Here is a 20,919-nt window from a genome sequence, read left to right on the forward strand (position 1 = left end):
CTGTTAGTGAGTACACATAAGCCATGTGATGAAAATCCCCACCAGCAGCAGTTCTGGCCTGAGTGTTAGCGGTGGGGACTGACAAGTCCTCACCCCACGCTGGTTCTGACTGGGTGGCTGTGACCAGCCCTGCACAGACTCAGGTTTCAGGCTTTATTTAATTAGCAAACCAGTGTGACACTGACCCTTCCTGGCACTTGAAACCCTGACTTTCCCTTAGCCGTCTACTCCGTGAAACTCACTTGGTTCTCTTGTCCAGCGTGAGAATATGCTCATTTTTTGCGGCTCTATCTCCAGTGAGTCCTTTTCAATCTTTGACAGATTCTTAACAGCTACATCATATTCTACTGTCCGAATGGCCACACTTTATTCAGCCTACCCTCCACTGTAGGTATTTGGTGGTGGTGGGGTCTCCAGAGTTTCCACTGATGTGGATATGGAACAACAAATGCTCAACACATTTTATGTTCCTATGCCCCTCTCTTAGAAACTCAAGTTCTTTAGTTTCTCAGACACGCTCCTTTTATTTCAGCTTCTAGTAATTTATCTAAGTGACTGACCAGGTATGTGAAGAGATTTGTAGTCAGCACAGATTTGTTTACAAAAGTACCTCTGGGAACCAACTAAATGCCCACCAACACGAGTCTGGTTAAATAAATGCTGCAAGAGGACAGCAGAAGGCAGAGAAGAAAAAGCATATGTCCATCTCCTAAGTCAAGTCAGTGGAGATTCCATTCACAGCCAGTCATTACCATCTATACCTTGACTGCACATGTTCTGTGTGCCCAGCACCTCCTAAGCATTATACATTGTTTACTCATTTAATTCTCACACTGACCCCAAGATGGGTATAACTATGTCCCCTACTCTGCAGCTGGGGAAACGTGGCTTTGAAAACCACACCCCAAGTCCTCGGTCTCAGGGTGAATCTGGTGGGCTCTCTCCTAGACCACCCTTCCCCATGCTCAAGGAATGGGAAATGAGGGAAACTTTCTGTGTGATATTTTCTGTGTTGATTTTTTACCAGACTGTATTTTAATTTTTAAAATCTTCATAATCAGAATAAAACCCCCTTTAAAAAAAAATCCCTTTCCTATTCTATGGAAACAAGCCAAAATATGAGGAAAATTCTACGTCCTCAGATAAACACAGCAGTGTTTTTCACGATAAGAAAAAACTGTGTACAAAGTAAACATTCAACTGTAACTGATGTAGGCTGACTTTAAAAACAATTTATGGTCAATATTTAATGCCACGGAAACGTCCTGAGATGAAAGCAGATGTAACTGTTTTCACTCACGTCTCAGCCACGGATGGAGGCCCCTTCCAAGGCCGGAGCAGGAATGGAAACCAGCCCCAGAGCCTGGCGACCGCCCCCGAGGGTGAGTGGCTTCTTTTTGCTTTCGCACTTCTCTGCGTGTGCTAAGATACCTGCCACGATGACTGACAATAACCTACACAAATCCTGCTGACACATGGGACAGTTATGCGGGAGCGCAGGGCGGGGAGGGTCTGGGGAGCCCCGGAGGCTCAGCTCGCAAAACAGACTCTCAAGACGACGGTGCCAGGAGGCTGTGAGCCCGGGCGCCCTCACCTGCTGCAGCTCCAGCTGGCCCTTCCCCTGCCGCATGATGTTGCCCTTTTCCAGCAGCTCCTTCTGGGTTTTCTCGAACTCTTCCTTCCCCTGGAGGAGAGAGACAGGATGGAGCTGAGCCACAGCGCCCAGGCCAGGGGGTGCAGAGAGGCCAGCGGCCACCGGGGGCGCTGCGGCCACGTGCGGAGTGAGGACGGGGCTCGGGGCTCGGGGCTCGGGGCACGGACGGGGCGGGACTCGGGGTGAGGCAGCAGGGCCCCGGGCCTCCCTCAGTCCCAGCCCTCAGGCCGGCACCCGCCACGCGGCCGCACCGGCGCATGGTGAGGACCAGGCGGGCGCCCACCACGCGGTCAGGCCCCGCCGCCCTGCCCCGCCCCCACGGCGGGAATCACGTCCAGGCCGCCCCCTGGGGTACAGGGTCTGCCCGCCCACCCCTGACCGCTGTCCCTGGGACGCCCACTCGGCCGGCACCCGGGCCTCCACTCAAAGGCCCAGCTGGGCCCACCTTCCGTCACCTCGCTGCTTCCCCTCTCCTGCTAGGATCTTTGCTTTTGCTTGTTCTTCAGGATTCACCTCCCCAAACAGGACAAGGCGCAGGCGCCAGACAAGCCCTGCCCTTGTAGGTGATCGGCAGCCATCCCTGGGGGGGCACTGCAGGACCCCTGATGGTGCGGCCACATGGGTCCAAGGGCCTGAGACAGGGGGAGGGTGGGCCTCCAGGGGCCCAGCTGGCCTGGAAAGTGAGGAGGGCACAGGGACTCACCAAGACTCTACCTTTGGCCATGAGAGCCTTCTGTGGGGGTCAGGGGCCCTCCCCAGGGCCCAGGCGCACCCACCTGCAGGTGCACGTAGTCATAGTCCTCCATCCAGCCCCCCTCGCTGTTCTCGTACTGCCCATCAGGAGAGTCCTGGGAGGTGAACTTGGGGGGCGAGGGCAGGGGCCGGGACTGGATGCTGCTGGCCTTGTCAGTGGGGTTGGGGTGCAGGGGGCCACCCCCCTCCGGCCCTGGGACAGAGGCCTTGGTCCGTCTGAAGAGCAGCGAGGCGTTGCCGTGCAGGAAGGAGGCCAGCTGCTTGGCGTCCTCGGGCACTGCCCGCGAGCAGGCCACCAGGCGGTCCAGGTCTTCGGGGGTGGCCCCCAGGCCTCCCCGGCTGCTGTCGAGGGCCTGGCCATGGGCCACCAGCGTCTGGTACACGTCCTCCATCTTCTGCAGCTGCCGGCTCAGCTTGGCATGCAGCGTGCGGTCGGAGGTGTGTGTGGCGTTGCCCACCGCGTTGCGGGCAAACTCTAGCAGCTCGTGGACGGCTGCGTGGACGGCGGCCACGGCGGCCCGCAGGTCCACAGCTGGAGGCTCCTGAGGCTCAGGGGGCCCACGCCGGCCCCCGCACCCACCTACGCTGCCTGCCAGGTCCAAGAGGTGGGCCACGGTGGCACTCACGCCCTGCTGCAGGCGGGCCAGGGCCTCCACGGCCACCTCCAGCTCCAGGGGTTCACGGCCCGGCACCGCTGCCTCCAGGGAGGAGGCCGACTGGCTGCTGCGGGTGCTGCCGGTGCTCGAGGCTGACAGGCGTTTGGCATCGGCCGGGGCCTCCCGCTCGGCCGCAGGGGGCACCGAGTACACGCCGGCATCCGCTGTGCCACTGCTGGCCACCTCGGGGGGCAGGAGCCGCTCCCGGGGCACGTCGTAGAGGGCACCGGGGCCAGGCCGTCGCAAGCCTGGGGGCACGTCGTAGAGGTCGGGGGCCGGGGGCGGCACGTCGTACACGTCCTCGGCCGGCGGGGAGTCCGGAGGGGGCACGGCCAGGACCAGTGGGTGGCGGGTCGGGTCAAAGGGCTTGGCCTTGGTGAAGGCGGGGGGCACGTCGTAGGTCTCCTCACGCAGCAGGGGGCCGTCAGGCACGTCCTTGCTCACCGAGGGAGGGACATCGTACACCTGAGGGCCGAGAAGCGGTCACGGCTGCCCGTCCACCTGCCCCCATGCCCCACCACCCCCCCGGATGTGCGGGTGGACCCAGGCATCTGTGCACACACAGCCCGGCGCTCGAACACCGAGATTCTTCTTCCTGCAGGTTACGCTTCAGAGCCCGACTCTGTGGCCAGCTGCTGCTGCTAAGTCACTTCAGTTGTGTCCGACTCTGTGTGACCCCATAGATGGCAGCCCACCAGGCTTCCCTGTCCCTGGGATTCTCCAGGCAAGAACACTGGAGTGGGTTGCCATTTCCTTCTCCAATGCATGAAAGTGAAAAGGGAAAGTGAAGTTGCTCAGTCGTATCCGACTCTTAGCGACCCCATGGACTGCAGCCTACCAGGCTCCTCCATCCCTGGGATTTTCCAGGCAAGAGTACTGGAGTGGGGTGCCATTGCATTCTCTGGGGCCAGACCAGAGCTCAAAATCCCAGCCCCACCACTTACTAGCTGTGTGACCTCAGGTGCTGGGTGCACCTCTCTGTGCCTGTCCGCTTGCCTATGAGAGAACGCCCTCACGGGTTTATTGTGAGAACTACACGATTTAATTCTCTGTATAACTGCAAACACTCAGGGAGAGGTCAGCTATTGCACCATTACCACCCCCACCATCAGCACCACCACCACGGGGGTATTCTCTACTCTTTCTCTACTCTTAGTCTCTCGGTTGTATCCGACTCTTTGTGACCCCATGGATTGTAGCCCTCCAGGCTCCTCTGTCCCTGGGATTCTCCAGGCAAGGATACTCGAGTGGGTTGCCATGCCGTCCTCCAGGGGATCTTCCTGACCCAGGGATCCAACCTGCACCTCTTACATCTCCTGTATTGGCAGGCAGGTTCTTTACGGCAGATATTAATAGGTGGCTGAGCCACCTGCATGCTGTACTCAGGGTGCTGACGCCCTGGTTTGTCCAGGACAGTCCTGGTTTGCGCCCGAGGCCCCTTCTAATTATTCATCCTCCCCCTCCCACTCTAAGAAGAATCCTGATTCGGATGGTCCATTCTGTGGTCCCCCTGCTATCCCATGTGACCCTCTCAAGAACCTCCTGGAGAATGCCCTGCAGGGGAGGGATCCTTTCCCTGATGAGGAAGCCGAGGCTCCGAGGGGCACCTGGTTTCCACCCGTCACAGAGGTCCTGGAGGCAGGTCTCTGGAGACCCCTGCTCTGCAGGTCCCTGCTGCAGGGAGCACACAGTCACACCCAGCACCCTGTGCAGCCGCAGCATCCCCTCCGTGCTCACCGCGTGGTGGCTGGCTGGCGGCAGGCCCTTCTCCACACTGGGGGGCACGTCGTACACGTCCAGCGAGGGGTCCCGGCCGTTGGGACCCTTGACAGCCATGGGGGGCGTGTCGTATACCTGAGGGCAGGAGAGGTGCAGTAATGCAGGGGCCAGGGCCACCAGAGGGCAGGGAGGGGGACCCCAAGCTGCACCCCAGGGACCCCCCTGGCTGGGCCTGGACAGCACAGCGCCCTGGGCAGGGGGAGGACAGGACCCCACCAGCAGCCCGGACACCCACCTCCTGGCTGCACTGGCCGGGCAGCAGCCCACGCACGGGGGGCACATCGTAGATATCCTGGGGCCCGGGGGCCAGCAGGTGGCGCGGGATGTCATACTCGTCCTGCTCGGGCGGGGGGGCCTCAAACACGTAGCCCTGCCCCACACGGGTGGGCACCACCACCTGCAGGCAGATGGCCGACCGTCACCTCCAGCCCTGAGACCAGCCTCCACAACCCCCTCGGGGAAAAGCCACTGCCTGACGTGAGCAGGACACACACGAGGGGCCCCCAGAGCCGAGGGTGTGCGCGTCCCTCGTAGTCCTTGCCTCCCCGTCAATGAAACAGCGCGTGAGGACTACAAGGATCCCACTGTAGGCTGAGAGCCATCTGGTGTGGCAGGACATGGGAGCGGAGTCCACAGCCCAGTGACTCGCAAGGTTCCAGAGGTGTGTACACGTGGGCTGAGGAGGGGGCCGCCCCTACCCAGGGTGCCCCTGCCGACGGCGCCTCCCAGCTGCACCGTCCACCCATGGCCTGCCCGCGGGGCTGTCCCCACCGGAGGGCCTGGCAGCCACTTTCTGGCTCCAGACTATGGGGGTGGTGGTGCCAGGCGGGAGGAGGAGGAGGCCTGCAGGCGATCCCAGAGGTCAGGGCCTGGGGCCTCCCTGCCCTCCTCGTCCCCCACACCCTTGGGGGATTCCTGGGAAGGGGGCCACTGAGAACTCCCAGCGCCCAGAGCCAGTTCTATCCCAAACAGCAGGACAGACGCTGTTCTGGCAAGTTGCGTGTGGGTGTGAGGAACGATGGAGACCGGAACCAGGACCCCTGCTCCCCACAGCACCACCCCCCCGGGGGCTGCAGAGACCACCTTCCACGCACCCAAAAGGACAGGGCCTCAGCGGGGAAGTCTCCCCTCCCAGTGCCCTTCCCTGGGCTAGCTGGTGGGCAGGGCTGGGTGGGCAGCCTTGCCCTGCGGAGCACTGGCCCTGCGGGACTGGAGGGCCCCGGATCTGCTGACCGGGTAGGGGCACACCTCCACACAGCTCCCAGCTCAGCCCTCTCGACAAAACGCCCTTCTGTCCCCTAATCAAACGGGAAGTCCGGGACGCGGTGACTCATGCGCTCCCCACACACGTCCCTGGGGACCGCGGGGCGGAGGCAGGCCTGCCCCGGTGCTCAGGCCCCAGAGCCCTGTGCCCCAGGTTTGCGTCCCCAGAGCTCTGCGGCCCCAGGGGCCCGCGCCCGCTCTGCAGCCTGCGCGCTGGGCGCCCCCGGGGCAGCGCGGCCCTTTCTGGTCGGAGGCGCGGCCGGGCGGGGTTCGCCCGCGGTGTCCCCGCCCCCGGCGCGTCTGCTCGCGGAGCTGGCGGACCTTCCCAAGCTCGTCCCTCTCCTCAAGCCCCAGACTTGAGTCTCCTCCAGGGCTATTTTCAGACACTGGACCTGGCCAGCATCAGGCCGGGGGGCGGGGTGGCTGGCGGGACATGGCGGGTCGGCGGGGCCCTGAGGCGAGGCCCAAGGGGACCCCAGGACGAGGGGTGCGCCTCGGCTTCTCTGCGCCAGCCAGCACCGCCTCCGCCCGCGCTGATGGGAGGGCAGGGCGCCGGCGGTGGGGCGCGGGCCGGATTGGGCCTGCAGCTGAGTCAGGGACGGTGAGCAGCCATGCTGGCTGCCCTCTCTATTAGAGGGCAGAGCAGGCGGCCACGGTAGGGGGTGGGGTGGGGTGGGGGGATGGGGGGTGGGGAGCGGGGGAGCTCGTCAGGGAGACCCACGCCCCAGAGAGGAGCCCCTCATCACAGGCTGCCAGCTCCACACCCAAGGCCGCCTCAGCAGACCTGGCGCCCTGGGCGTAGGAGACACAGAGCCCAGCCCAAGGCCCACACCTCAAGGTGCAGGAGAGACAGACACGCAGAGGCCGAGAAAACACACCCAACAGCCACGGCCAGACACACACCCACACCACGGACCAGGCAGGTGCCGCAGGGAACCGTCAGGAGACAGAAGTGAGGCTGAAGGCTCCCAAGACCCTGGGACCCAGCAAGCGCCCTGCTGCCTTCTGTCCCAGCCGACCACTGCTGGGCAGCCTGTCCCTGTTCTGGGCAATGGGTGTCACCCCACGCAACCCAGGCCAGCCCGTCTGGCACCTCTGGCCCCAGCCCTACCTAAGAGCCTCAGCTTTCTGCTCTGGGGTGCTGAGGGACGGAAGCCCAGGCCTGACGTGGGTCCCCCCCCTCCTGAGGAGCGAGGCTGAGCTGCATCTGTAGCTGTGACCCAGATGCGCTCCCCCAGGACTGGCCTCCTCCTCTGGGGCCCCCCGGCTTCTGCCCTCAGCTTCCTAAGCCATGCCACAGCCCCAAAGGGTGCTGACTCCCGAGGTGGCCCTGGCCTGCCCCGAGCCACAGGGGCACCGCCCTGCTCCAGGCTGCAGGCAGGTGGCTGTTCCTGGGCGCCCACCTCATCACTTGCCTTCTGTTTCCCTGGACCGAAGGCCCCACCAACACTCTGCAGGGTCCCCCTCAGTCCAGCCAACCTCCAGCCCTAGAGCCAGGGGCCGCAGTTTCCCAGGCTTCTAAAAGCACAGCCTGAAATGTGGGCACAGATACACACTGCAGGATGTTTACAGTCTTGCAGTTTGTTACAGAGACACTCGCCATCAGAAACCCCTTGGAGCCTGTCCCCCAAAGAGGGGGTGACAAGCAAAACTGGGGGCAGTTGTAATCACGCTTAGGGACCCAAGAAGATGCTTCTGGTATCTAATGCCAGATTTGTAACCTCAAAGGCGAAAGTCTGTACCAATCTGTGCAAGACGAGTAGTTCACTAGACAAAATATGCTGAAATCCCCCAGCAAGCCCGTCTTGACTGGGGAAGCTCCTCTCTAGGCGTTCTCATACATTTTATGCACCTGCCCGTGACAAGCAAGCACGGCTTTCACGACTATGAAATAAAAGCAGATGCAATCAAGGCTGCCCAGGCCAGGAGCGGCGAGGCTTCTCAGGGGAGGGAGAGGTTCCTGGACACAGAGCCTTACTTCCTGGGCCCCCAGCCAGGTCGGGGCCCTTGGGGACACCGGCTCTGGGCAATCCCCGCAGTGGGCACACGGGGGGAGCTTGCCAGCCAGGGGAACCCAGAGAGCAGTCTACAAGCAGGCCGCATGCACGGGAGGGAAATAGGACCCACAGCTGAATGTGGGCCCGAGTCCACAGCCCGCAGTGGGGCCCGCTGTGCCTCTGGGTTGGGGGCTTCCACCATGTCTGACCTCAAAGCTGTGCCAGGACAGGCCTGCCTGCAGAGGCTTGGAAAGGAGAGGGCAGGCGGGGAGGGCGCCTGCCCGGGGAGTCTGTGGAATGGAGCTGTGTGGGTGTGCGCGGGGGACTCTGGCCTGTCCCCAGGCTCACCAGCCAGTTACCGCCTCCCCCGCCCCGAGCCACGGTGCAGCAGTCTGGGCCGCCCCAGCCCAGCCCCCAGCCTATCCAGCCAGGCGGCGGAAGGAGCAAGCAGAGACAAGGGGCCTCCGCCCAGGCCTCCCGGCTGCCAAGCTCTGCCTGTGGCAGGGCCAGGGCAACACACACGCTGGACCACTGCCCGGCTGGCATCTTGGCCCTGGGCGGGCAGAGCACAGAGGCCCAGTGCCATGAGGAGAGTGTCCTCAGATGGGCGGCTCTGGGCGAGACATGCACTCCAGTCCTGCTCCTTCCACGGCAGATGGCCTGGGGTGAGGGGTGCATGGGCAGGTCGGGGTGCTGCTGGGGTGTGGGCTCCTGCCTCCCATGGGCAACAGCCCACCAGGGACTTGGAACGAGAGGCCCTCTCAGGGAGACCATACGGTCCAGCAGGCAGTGTCTGCCCCTCAGTCCAGGAGTCACGGGCAGGTCACCCTGCGGCTTCCGCAGCTCACTGCCACGGCCCGGGAGATGGTCGGGTGCCTGGGGGACGAGCTCACCGCCGAGGGGCTCCTGGGTGCCCTGGGCACTAGCTGGCAGGCCTCCCCCAGCCCCTCCTCTGTGCCCTGCCGGCTGGCGCTCATGCAGCCGCCGTCCTGGCCTGTGGGCCCTGGGCGAGGTGGCAGAGCAGCCGCAGACCCCAACAGTCTCGGAGGCGCCCGCCAGCCCCGTACCGCTCACCCTCACTGTGCTACTGGGCAGAGAAGAGTCACCGCCAGCCAGTGCATCCCTCTGGGATCCTGGCCACTCCAGCCTCGCGCTCCATACTCTAATTACCCCCATCAAGCGCCTCCACTCCCCTTTCCTGGGCTCCCTGTGTCCTCCCTTCTGCGCAGAATGGCTTTACCCAGACAGGTTGGGCAGGTCATTCCCATCCCAAATCCTCTGTCCTCAGGAGGGTACCAGGCTCCCAGGGTCCTGGCCTACTCTCAGGCCTCCTGGGCCAGCTCCAACTGCCACGCCAGTCTTGGACAAGCTGTGTCGTCTGCCGGGGACACCCTCCCATTGGGTCTTGTCAGCTGAAGGCCACCCCACTGCCCAAGACCAGCTCCATGTCTTCTCCTGGGCAGCTCACTCTGACACCAGAAGACAGGTAAATCACTCGGCACTCACCTCCCACCGTGGCCCCAGACCAAACATGGAGCCACTACAGGAACCCCCGTGGTCCCAAAGATCACTGGCTGGGCCCTACTGCGTCCAGTAATCAGGCCTGGGCGAGACCCCCTGGAAGGGCCGCCTGATCTCCCAGGAGGCCTTACCTTGGCTGGTGGCTTCGTCCCCTCCCAGTGCCGTGCGTCCATGGAGGGCGGCACCTGGTAGACGTCCTGGGCGGGGCTGCCCGGCCCCGGGGGCACCTGGTAGAGGTCGGGGGCTGGGCTGGGGAACGGGTGATGAGGCATCTGCTTGGAGAAGGCGGAGGTCTGCTTGGCCGGCGGGGACTGGAACTGGGGGCTGGGCCCGGGGGCCTGGTAGAGGCCTTGCTGAGTCTTGCTGGGGGTGGGCACCAGGTAGACGCCGTCCGGCTGGGGCGGGAAGGCGGCCGACAGCATGGGCGTGTACGGGGCCGCGGGGGCCAGGAGGCTGGGCTGGGGCGGACTGGGTGCCGCCGGCTTCTTGTCATGCATGCCCACCAGGATCTTGAGGCGGTTCCCGGGCACGATGCCTTGCCGGCCATGGAGCGAACAGAGCCACCAGCCGCCTAGGCCCTGTGTGTCCCGCTCCAGCACCGTCATGATGTCGCCCTTGCGGAAGGAGAGCTCGTCCGGGGACTCGGCCACGTTGTCGTAGAGGGCTTTGGCCAGCACGTTCTAGGGAGAGGACATGGGGAGTGAGGGCAGAGGTGGTGCTGGGCACCTGCGGCCCGCCCGGCTCCCATCCCCTCCGGGACTGGGGAGGCACGTGGCTCTGGCACCGAGGCAGAACTACACAGGGTTTGGCGGGATCCCTGCGCCTCTGTGCCCACCGCCCCTGGCAGAACAGCCCCGCTGATGCTGGCGCTTCTTCAAACGCGCCTGCAGAGTGCCTCAAAACCCTCGCGACCGCAGCCTCCACCCACACTCTAGGATGGCACCCAAGCCTCTGAAAAAAAAAAAAACAACCAAATACTCCTGGAGTCACGCTACAGGCTAGACCCAAGGCTGGGGAAGGCAGCGATCATGACAGTAATGGCCACCACGTCCTGCAGAGAAAACAGGATGCACACCCTGCCTGCTGCCCCGCCGGCGCAATCAGCCAGGAGGGAGAGACCAGACGACACACAGGGGCAAAACGGTCGTCGTCGGCAGAGCACACGCCATCTATGTAAAGAGCCCAGCAAGCACGAGGGGCCGACCTCATGGCAAAGACTCAGCAGATAACAGAAGCTGCAAGTTATCTAAGAGTTAGGCAAGCACAGACCCCAGGAGACCTCGGAGGAAGAAAATGCACCAACTGGGCCAAGCTTAGTTAAAATGTTACAACTGCAATAAAAATGCCAGCAGAATTTTGGGGGGGAGGGAAGTCAATCAAAGACAAAGAACCTTCCTAGAATTAAGTGGAGAAATAGAGATCGGCAAATAGGCAGGTTGGTTCTGAAAATGGAAGGCAAAGAGGCACTGCATTCCTGCCATGAGGACGGGTCATGACTCCGGACCACGACTGGGAACCCCGCAGCGATGGCGAGGGCAGGACCACAACCCACATGCTCACGCACCGTGGGAAGAAAGGTCCATGTGGACACTTGCCTCACGTTACAAAGACCCGCCTGTGAGAGGCACGAGCTTAGAGGTGACAGAAGGAAACACTGTGGAGACTATCTCTGGGACTTTGGGCTGGGAAAATTATAAAACAAAACCCACAAAGAAAGACCACAAAAGCGCCAAATCTAAGGTAACAACAACAGGAGCAAAGACGGATTCAAGCTCACAGATGTGAACGGTTTCAGCTGGATGGGTGAATCACAGAAAGCTGACAGGGTGGCAGGCTGCCAATGACAAACCGATCAAATCTGGAGTCTGGAGGGGCTCCGACACATAAGCAGCGAGAAGGCAAGAACACCAACAGAAAACCCACAAAACGCAGAGTTCTCTGAAAGGGAAAGCAGACTGGCCAAGACAGCCACAGAGGACTCGCAGGGCTCCCGCTGGTGAAGCAGGACACGTTCTTGATTCCGCTCTGAGCTCTGGCAGGGCCCGGGGGCTGGTGAGGAACACTAGCCATGCCTTCCTGAGTTACGGCTGCAAACAGGCGCTCTGTGGCCCCGAACGCTTTATGCAGATGTCACAGGCACCTACGGAACAACTCTACGTGTTTTTCTCAGATACTTGTCCAAGGAGATTCCAGACACGTTACATTAGCATGGGTGCCTCTGGAGGAGGGACAGGAACGAGCCAGGCATCGGGAACAAATAGGGAAAATACAGCAAAACGGGAAGGCATCCCATAAGGCTGAGGAAGGCCGCAGAAGGGCAGCACTGTCCCCCCCAGCCCCGCTCTTTACTCCAGTAATTCCCCTTAGCTCTCACAGCCACCCCAGAACTGCTGACTTGGGGCGCTGCTCTGTTCTCTGTGAGTCAGCCCCCCCGGAGCGAGGAGAACGCTCCATGCAGAGGCCCCAAGGCCCAGCGGCCTGTGCAGGCCTTGGGGTCACACGGAAGGACCCCAGTCCTGGCAGACAGCGTGCCGACAGGCCCAGAACCTCCCTGAAGACAGAGAACCAGGAAGAGGACCTGGTTTCAGTCCTCGGCCCGCTGCGTGTGCAGGGGCAGGGCCCAGAGGTGCCCCAGGGGCCCGGCGGGAGGGCCATGGCCAGCCTGGCCGCAGTGGGCAGGGTGAGGCAGTGGGCAGAGGCGAGACAGGAGGCAGGACGAGGCAGCGAGCAGGGGCAGCAGGCAGGGGGTAGGCGGCGGGCAGAGAGAGGTGGCAGGCAGCGGGGAGGCAGGGGCAAGGCAGCAGGCAGGGGCGAGGCAGCGGGCAGGAGGGAGGCAGCGGGCAGGAAGGAGGCAGCAGGCAAGGAGGGAGGCAGGGGCGAGGCAGGGGCGAGGCAGCGGGCAGGGGCGAGGCAGCGGGCAGGAGGGAGGCAGCGGGCAGGGGCGAGGCAGTGGGCAGGAGGGAGGCAGCGGGCAGGGGGGAGGCAGGGGGGAGGTGGCGGGCAGGGGTGAGGCAGCGGGCAGGGGCGAGGCGGCGGGCAGGAGCAAAGCTGGCTCCTGCTGAGAGGGCTGGGGCGGCTGCAGCCTCCGGGGTGGCGAAGAGCTTGGCGGGGCACAGCAGAGGCTCAGGCCTCGCCGAGAGGGAGGCCAGGCCTGCGCCAGGCCAGCTGGGCGCCAACCCCTCCTCTGCGTCTCCTGAGGCCTGAAGAGTCAGAGCCTGCTCTGGACCTGCCTTGGCAGTGGGATCCGGAGCGGGACCACCCGCGTCCGCGTCCGCTGGGGCCTACGTCTCGTTCCCTGGATTCATCCGCGGGCAGAGAAGAGAGAGGATGGGGTCTCTCCCACCTCCACGTTGGCCTCGGGGGCCAGAAAGAGCCCCTCTGAGCCCTGGCATGCTGAGGACTTGGGGGAGGACATGGTGTCTAGGCGGCCGGCCGGGCAGGCGGCCCCAGGACCGCACGCTCAGACTCCAGGTGCAGTGTCGGGGGGAGTGCACCCCTGCAGAGCCGGAGGCCGGGAAGCAGGGAGCCATGGGGGACGAGGCCCGGGAAGGTCAGCCCTGGCGGGGAGGTCAGCCCTGGCGTGGATCAGAGGCCCACCCGCACTGAGGGCAGCACCGGGGTCCGGGCCCCGCACGGCACCCTCTGCAGCTCGTTAGACCAGGTCAGTTATGAACACAAGAGGCCTACGTGAGTCCTCAATAAAAAGTCACTCGAACTTGAAAAACGGGGAGAGGATAATGTCTGAGACAATGAAAGGATGCTTTTTCCTCATTTTTCAGAAATTTAAAATTTCTATTTAATAAGCATTTTTTGGTTTGGGGGCTGAAAACACACACGTCTTGACCACCTCCTGGGCTCCACAGCAGGATGGGATGGCCCAGGTGAGGTGGGTTAGAGGGCAGAGGCCTGGGAAGAGCCCTGCAGCTCGCTGATCCCCGGGTCCCAGCCCCGCGGCCTGCAGGAAGAGCAAGTTTTCCAAATATGGTCTGCAGTCCTCCTGACAGAGCACACTCCGATTCCGTCAGGGGGGGCGGGACGCCCAGCCCACCCTCCCTCAGTGAGTGACCCCAGAACACGGAGCCACCCGGTTGGGTCCCCTCAGCCCCTGCCCCGTGACCACAGGAAGTGCCAGCAGAGTGAGTCACAGGAAAACCCCTCCAGCCAAAGGGGGCGGGTGCAGACAGGGGCATGCCCTGCAGACACCCCCACCTCAGAGGAGGGCCGCCGGGGGGTGGAGGGCCAGCAGAGGGGCTTTGGGCAGCGCTGGCCTCTCGGGCGGCTGGAGAGCTCCACCCAGGGCCAGGGCCAGTGGGAAAGGGGGACAGGGTGAGAGGAATCCCCCGGGGCCCAGGAGGGCACCCAGGGAGCTACCGGGGCCACTGCACCCAGGGAGGCCCAGTTACAGGCGGTGTGAGCGCGTGGAGCAGTCGGGCCCAATCCTGCGGTGACCGTACAGTCTGGGGAGGCCCGAGCTGGGCTGTGCAGCGCCTCTCGGGTGGGCACACGGCAGCAGGCGCCTGGCACCGGGAGCGCCTCAGCCTGTGTCAGCTGGTGCCCCCTGCCCCATCCCGAGCCCCAGGGGTGGGCTCGCCACGGTCCAGGCACTACTGCGCGCCAGCTGGCCGGGCACCACCCCGGGGCCTCCCAGCCACTCCAGCTGCTCCTCATGCCCCCCCCTCCCGGGTCTGAGCAGCAGCACCAAGACCCACCTGGGTCTGCCCTCTGCCCACTGCTGGGGACCCCGAGCAGGCCCCGCGGCCTCTCTGAGCACCCGGATCCCTTGGGCTCAGAGGGCGAGCCTGGTTTCCCAGGACGCTGCTTCTGTTTAATGAGAGGCTCGCCTGGCCAGGTGCTGGGCCAGCCTCAGAAAGGCAGTGCAAGCCTAGCTCAACCAAGAAGACACACCACGGTTTGCCAGGACAGGGCGAGGAGTGGGACACAAAACTAACGCGCCAGGGCCGCCTCACAGGGGTCGGGCTGAGGGCCTCCCCGAGAGGGACACCTCAGGCGACTCATGAAGGATGGAAACCAGGCGGCCAGGAAACGGTGCGGGGAAGGGCGTGTGGACAGAGGGCACACACGAGACGTGACCGTGAAGTGCGGAGGGTGGGCGGGGCGCCAGGGCCACAGCCTGGACTGGCAGCGGGGAGGGCAGGAGGGGCGCCCACATGGCAGGCCGCCTTGGGAGGACGTGGGTGGGGGGGCAGTAAGCACATCCAGTGGCAGCACACCATGGCGGAACAAGGCAAGACCCGCCGCTCCGGAGCACTCCTGCGCTGGACGCGTGCCCCCGGGCCCAGGACCTCGCTCCAGGCTGAAGAGGGGCCCATCCACCCAGCACCCAGCCCGCCAGCCTCCATCACTGCCGGGCATCGCGAGCCCCAGGGGTGCACAGCCGGGCCCCGGGGGGCCCACCAGTCTCTGTCACCGCCAGGCCTCATGAGCCCCAGGGGTGCACAGCTGGTTCCCGGGAGGGTACAGCACCCGGCGCGCCAGCCTCCATCACTGCCGGGCCTCGCGAGCCCCAGGGGCACACTGCCTGGCCCCGGGAGGGCACAGCACCCAGCCCACCAGCCTCCATCACTGCTGGGCTTCACGAGCCCCAGGGGCACACAGCCTGGCCCTGGGAAGGCACAGCACCCAGCCCACCAGCCTCCATCACTGCTGGGCTTCAAGAGCCCCAGGGGTGCACAGCCGGGCCCCGGGGGGGCACAGCACCTGGCCCTCCAGCCTCCATCACTGCCGGGCCTCATGAGCACCAGGGGTGCACAGACAGGCCCCAGGAGGGTACAGCACCCAGCCCACCAGCCTCCATCACTGCTGGGCCTCGCGAGCCCCAGGGGTGCACAGCCAGGCCCCGGGGAGGCACAGCACCCGGCCTGCCAGCCTCCATCACTGCCAGGCTTCACGAGCCCCAGGGGCGCATAGCCGGGTCCCCGGGAGGGCACAGCACAGGGGCCCACCCGCGTCCAGGCACCACGCGGACGGCAGCCGCCCCGCCCGCACCTCTGACCCCTTGCTCCTGACCTGGGGAGCCCCTCGCTAAATCCTACTCCTTCAGGATGCCACTTGGGTGTCACCACCCCCCGGAAGGCTCCCACATCCTCTCCTGGGCACCCACCGCCCACTGCGCCCTTCCTGAAGTGCCGATCGACACCCTTCATCATTGCCCACTTCATGTCCCCCAACCTGGGCATCCAGGAAGGGGAGGGGGGCCTGCCCCCTCAGCAGGGGACCCCCGCACAAGCAGGGCTGAACCTGGGGCTGCTGACCTGCCCAGCGCAGGAGGGGGCGGTGCCCTGGCCTCCCTGGGAGCTGCCCAAGGAAGCCAGGTCGGCCCCCTGACACAGCCTCGCCCCAGAGGGAGGGGACAGAGGGGCACCCCCAGCCTGAAGCAATACTCCCTGGGCAACGGCCTGCTGCCGGCGTGCCCAGAACAACGGCCTGGTTGTTGCAGGGGAGCTGAGAGGCTGTCCCACAGGCCGGCCTGGTGCGAGAATGGCCCTCATTGTGTGCGCCAGACCCACTGGGCCCTGGGCGCGGAGCAGCTGGGCCATGGCCGCCACTGGGCACGCGCTCGGGAGATCGGTGGCCGCCGGATGGGTGTACCCTCCACCTGCTGCCCCGGGGAGTCCCGGGTGTGCTCTGGGTGTCCCCAAACACAGACTCGGGGGTGGTGCTACCTGGCGGCTGAGAGACTGACAGGCTCACAGTGACAACCTGACGACACGGCTCTTCTGCACACTCAGTATCTCCTTCACCTCGAGACACCAGGACTACGCCCATCCTACAGATGGGGAAACTGAGGCGCGCAACCGTTACCCGATCTGCCAGTGTCATGGGCAGGACGTGGCAGAGGAGCCCTGAGCTGTGTGGCAAAGTGCAGCCGGGCGGCCGGGGCGGAAAGTTCACAGGCCTTGTCCACCCCGCCGTCCCTGCCCCCGCCACACACCCCAGCCCCGAGCACAGAGCCCCACACACAGCACTCACTCGGCAAACACTGGTTCTCTTCATGCACGGCTGTCTCAAATGTGGGCCAAGTTTATTTCTGGGGTATTCTGTTTGCTTGTCCCAAGGAGACCCTGCGGCCAGTGGATACAGCCAAAACGTGTGTATGCCCCCGTGGCAGCCCACGCTCACAGCTCACCCGTGCTCCAGGACGCCCCCAGGAGGGCTGCCCCGTGCCCAGGGCCCTGACAAGCCCCCGCTCTGCTCCAGGCTGGGGATCCGGGAAGGCAGCGCCTCTTCCCTTTCCAGGGGTCCCTACACCCTCATCTCGGACAGAACTGCAGAACAGCTGGCCTTGGCGTTGCCCAGGACAACTGAGGGTTCAGGGTCTGGGCTCAGGTCTTCAGTGTTCAGCGTGAGAAGCATGGGTGAGCCCCCTGCGCCAGAGCCACCCTTGGGGGACAAGGGAGGCGTGCCTCCTTCCTTGCCTACTGGGTAGCGCCCGAGCTCTGGATGCAGAGCAGGGGCTGGGTGTGGGCCTTCAGCCCCAGGCCTGACCCCAGCAGCCAGAACAGGTCCACAGACACAGACTGGAAACCCAGCTGTGGGGAGTCACGGCTAGCAGCTCCCTGAGACCAGCAGGTGCCCTGACCTGGCCTTCGTTAACAGTGGCAAGAGCAGAAGCCTCCACGTTCAGGTCCTGGGCAGGAAGCAGGCCGCGGGCAGGGTGTCCTGGGCACGGACCCTGGAGGCTGGGCAGGGAGGGTCCTCCAGCCGCGAGCACGGCCTGCAGCCTCCACCACACCAGATGGTGGGCAGAGGTGGGCCTGGCCCCGGGCACTGAAGAGCTCCCGGGGGGAGGGACGAGAGTAGAGCCCGCCGTCCCAGAGCCCACCCACCTGCTGACAGCTGAGAGTGGTCCTCACTCCCTGAGCCCCGTACCACTGCCACCCACCCAGGAAACTGACCCAGACCCCAGACTCGCTGGGACAGACCGGCCTGTTCAGTCTTGGGATTTGGCTTCTCGGCAGAGGCCAGCACAGGCCAACCTTGACTTCACGGACAGCATCAGGCCCTGGGAAGCCACCACGGCCACCCCCTTGGTTTGCCACCGGAGGGGCCGAGGCAGAGGCACAGCCCAGGTGGGGCAGCAGAGGCGTTGTTCCTACAATGCCTTGGTTTCCCCACCTCGGCGTTCAAAGCCCCCTCTCCAGTCCTAAATGGCAACTCGCAGTAGCCCTTAAAGCAGCACCACCTGCTTCAGCAGGAGGAGGGTCTACACTGGCACAAAGAGCACAGTTCTCCAGCTCAAGAAAGGTCCTGAGCCCTGACATCCAGAGTGCCTGCTGGAAAAGGGGTCTGAGACGGGGCCCTGCCCCTCCACCCTGAGCCCCTTCCAGGCCAGCCAGTACTTCGTCCCTCTCCCCACTCAGAGATGGGAGCAGGTCAAGTCAGGGGCTCTCCCGTCAGGGAGACCACCCTGTCAGGGAGACCGCCAAGTCAGGGAGACCACCCTGGAGCTCCATACTCGGGGCCCTCAGGGCCCAGAGAGGAGGAACTCGGACAGTATCTTCCCGGAGAATGGCCCAGTGTCCGCCAAGCACTGTCCCCATCCCCTTCCACCTGCTGGCTGGTTCTGGCTGCCCCAGCTGGCTGTGGGCTCCTGGGGGACGGAGGAGAGCTCTCCAGGCTGAGAGAAAATGGGCGCTGGGACCCCTAAAAGAATGATGGAGGCCAGGTGGGGGCCACTAAAGCACAGTGCGGGAGCCAGAGAGAGACCCCATGGAGCTGGCAGTCCCCCCAGTCCCTGAGCGAGGGGAGCACATGGACGAGCTGGGCCACATCAGAAGACTATGCCCTGGGTCAGCTCTGAGGACAGTAACGTCCCTCTCTGGCCTCAGTGCCCCCATCTGCGCCTGGGGGGAACAGCTGTCTGGGGGCCTCTCTCACTCGGGCAGGATTCCCGGGGCACTGCCCTCACTTCAGTCCCTTGCCCAAGCCTGGGCAGATGGGGCCAGCTCTCCGGACCTGAGGCTGACTGTCCTGGCAGAGTTAGAGACTGCCCTAGCCCGCCTCCACCCTGCACCCACTGGACTCTCCCCTCACTGAGGTCAAGTGGGTGGCGGGTGCCAGTGCCAGAAGGGCTTGCCAACAGCTCCTCCCAGACTCTCTTCCCACCAGGCTCCACTTGCACCTGGGGCCCCTCTCCTGCTTTTCTACGCCTGTTAACCCTGACATCCCTCCACCCCAGCATCAGCTCCCCACCCTGGAAAGGAAACGGTCATGGGTGGGGGGGGAGGTGCGGCGGGCGGCGCATGAGGAACACCTGCGGGCCTGGCTGAAACTGACACAGCAAACCCAGACAGGACCTCCCAGCTGAGACTCTTAAGGCTGGGAGAAAACAAGCTCCCTGTTCTCAAGACCAGCTAGAGATGGGAGACAACATCTCCCCGGACTCTAACCTCTCACGCTCCCCGACCTCCCCCAGGCATCCGCAAACCTCAGCTTCTCCGAACCCGTCACCACCACCCGGGGCTCTGCCTAGCGCAGCAGCAACGCGAGGACAGGCCACCCGAGGGGCGGCTGCGCCCCTCCCGGCTCGCACGCTCCACCCGCGGAGACGAGGGCCCGGGATGGGACCGCCGCGTGGGCCTGGACTGCCCTGCCCGCCGTCCAGCTCCTACAACGCTTTTACAGCGAGCGAAGGCCATAACCGAGAGGAGCCTGCCCCGGATCCCGGAATCCAACGCTGGCGACCCGGAGGTTAATTATTAACTTCTCCGCGGACCACGCACTTGCTCCCGGCGCCCTCGATCCCTAGCATGGGGCAGGGGCAACCGTCCCCCCAAAACACACGGAGCCCCACCCCGCCTCCTGGAAATTCACGGCACAAGGGGCCCCGGGTCGCTGCTCCAGGAGATGGAGTGGGGGCTCGGAGACCCGGCTCTCAGGCCCAAGGTCACCCGACAGGCGCTGCCGGCAGGCGGGAGCGGGCCTCCGGCCAGCTACTTTCCCGGATCCAGGAACTTCTCTGCGGCCCGCGGCGCCCGAGCCCGGTCCTTCCAGCAGCCCGCGGGCGCGTGGGGCCTGCGGTCACCCCCAGTCCCGGCCTTCGAGAGCCCGGGCCGGGCACAGGGGGTTCCCAGGATCCCGGCCCCACGCCCCCGCTGCGGCCGTTCCCAGGACCCGCGGGTCCGGCAGGAAATGCCGCTCACTTAACCCTTCCCCGCCCGGGCCCGCCGGGTCCGCCCGGGCGCGGGCAGGGCCGGGGTGCCTCCGCCGACGGCCCCCGGTGCGCGGACCCCGCCCCGGCCGAGCTCACCAGGTAGTTCATGGTGTCCGGTGGGCCTGGGCTCCCCGTGGGAGCGCACAGCGAACCGCTCGCGCCGAGCGCTCGCGGGGTCCCAAGCGCCCCGAAGCCGCCCGGCTCCCGGGCCCCGGTCCGGCCGCCTCAGCGCCTACCCGGCCACTGCCACCGCCCAGGGCCGGCCCGCCCCGCCCCGCCCGGCTCCGGCTTGCCCTGCCGCGCGCACCCATTGGCCACTCGGGCCCCCATGCAAATGACCCGCCGGCCCGGGGGCGGGACGCCGAGCAGGGCCGCCCCCGCCCCCGCCCCCGCCCCCGCCCCCGCCCCCGCCCCCGCCCCCGCCCCCGCCCCCGCCCCCGCCCCCGCCCCCGCCCCCGGTGCCGGGAGTGCGCGGGGCTCCAGGAACCCGCCTGCCCGGCGCTCCGAAGGCCTGTCCCTGCACTCCACCGAGGGCGAGCACGCATCCTCCTCAAAGGCCGTGGCCTTCCTCTTTCTGGAAGACTGCCGGGATTGCCCTCCTCTTCTGCGGCCGTGGCAGCCCCAGAGGCGCCAGCCTTCCCCGGCCGCCAGCGCGGGTCATTTCACATGCGTCCATCCAACAAGTCCGACTCAGATTTGCACCCGGAGGAGTATGCCCCAGCTGGCAGAAAACTAAGATTCCGGCCACCACCGCACCGACTCTGGTCGGGCCTGTGGTGTCTTAAGAGCCCCAGAATGTGAAGACATGGCAAAGACGCCGGGGAGGGCAGGGAATCCGGGGACAGCAGCTGTCTCCGTGGGTAATGCGGGGAGAGGAGGCCCGGAGCACATCGTGTTCTAATAGCCAGTGTGCGGGAAGCCCCAGCGCACCGGGGACGAGAAACTTGTCCATCTACCCCTTCTCCGAACTGAATCCAGCTTCCCAAGTGCTGCCCCAGGACCTCTGCCCCAACCCAGACCCCTCAGTCAGCCCTGTCCAGGGCTGACACCTCTGGCCCAACAACTCCCGTTTCAGCAGCAGGGGCTGGGAGGGATGCTGATGGGAATGACCGGAGGGAGACG

The 20,919-nt window shown here is 64.8% G+C and overlaps 1 protein-coding gene across 4 annotated transcripts in view; it reads right to left on the reverse strand.

Annotated features, from left to right (window-relative positions):
- The window catches only part of BCAR1 (BCAR1 scaffold protein, Cas family member), a 33,915-nt gene that overhangs the window by 2,021 nt on the left and 10,975 nt on the right, over nucleotides 1–20,919 (reverse strand). Inside the window, exons 1-6 of one of the 4 annotated variants that reach the window (XR_015145244.1) lie at nucleotides 19,894–20,042; nucleotides 9,755–10,303; nucleotides 5,078–5,239; nucleotides 4,801–4,917; nucleotides 2,358–3,528; nucleotides 1,595–1,684 (exon numbers count right to left, since the gene is read on the reverse strand). Coding sequence is in view for 3 of the 4 variants with exons in the window: in XM_086349909.1 (XP_086206035.1) it covers nucleotides 1,595–1,684; nucleotides 2,431–3,528; nucleotides 4,801–4,917; nucleotides 5,078–5,239; nucleotides 9,755–10,303; nucleotides 19,894–19,905 (2,028 nt within the window). In the remaining variant the exon portion in view is untranslated. Of the gene's footprint in view, nucleotides 1–1,594; nucleotides 1,685–2,357; nucleotides 3,529–4,800; nucleotides 4,918–5,077; nucleotides 5,240–9,754; nucleotides 10,304–19,437; nucleotides 19,728–19,893; nucleotides 20,043–20,919 lie in introns of those variants that run through there. The other 3 variants (XM_086349909.1, XM_086349912.1, XM_086349910.1) reach the window with 3 other exon arrangements.

Source organism: Bos grunniens, chromosome 18 (genome assembly GCF_055505025.1).
Source record: "Bos grunniens cultivar Pamir isolate PY7600 chromosome 18, Bosgru_T2T1.0, whole genome shotgun sequence".
Taxonomy (NCBI): Eukaryota; Metazoa; Chordata; class Mammalia; order Artiodactyla; family Bovidae; genus Bos; species Bos grunniens.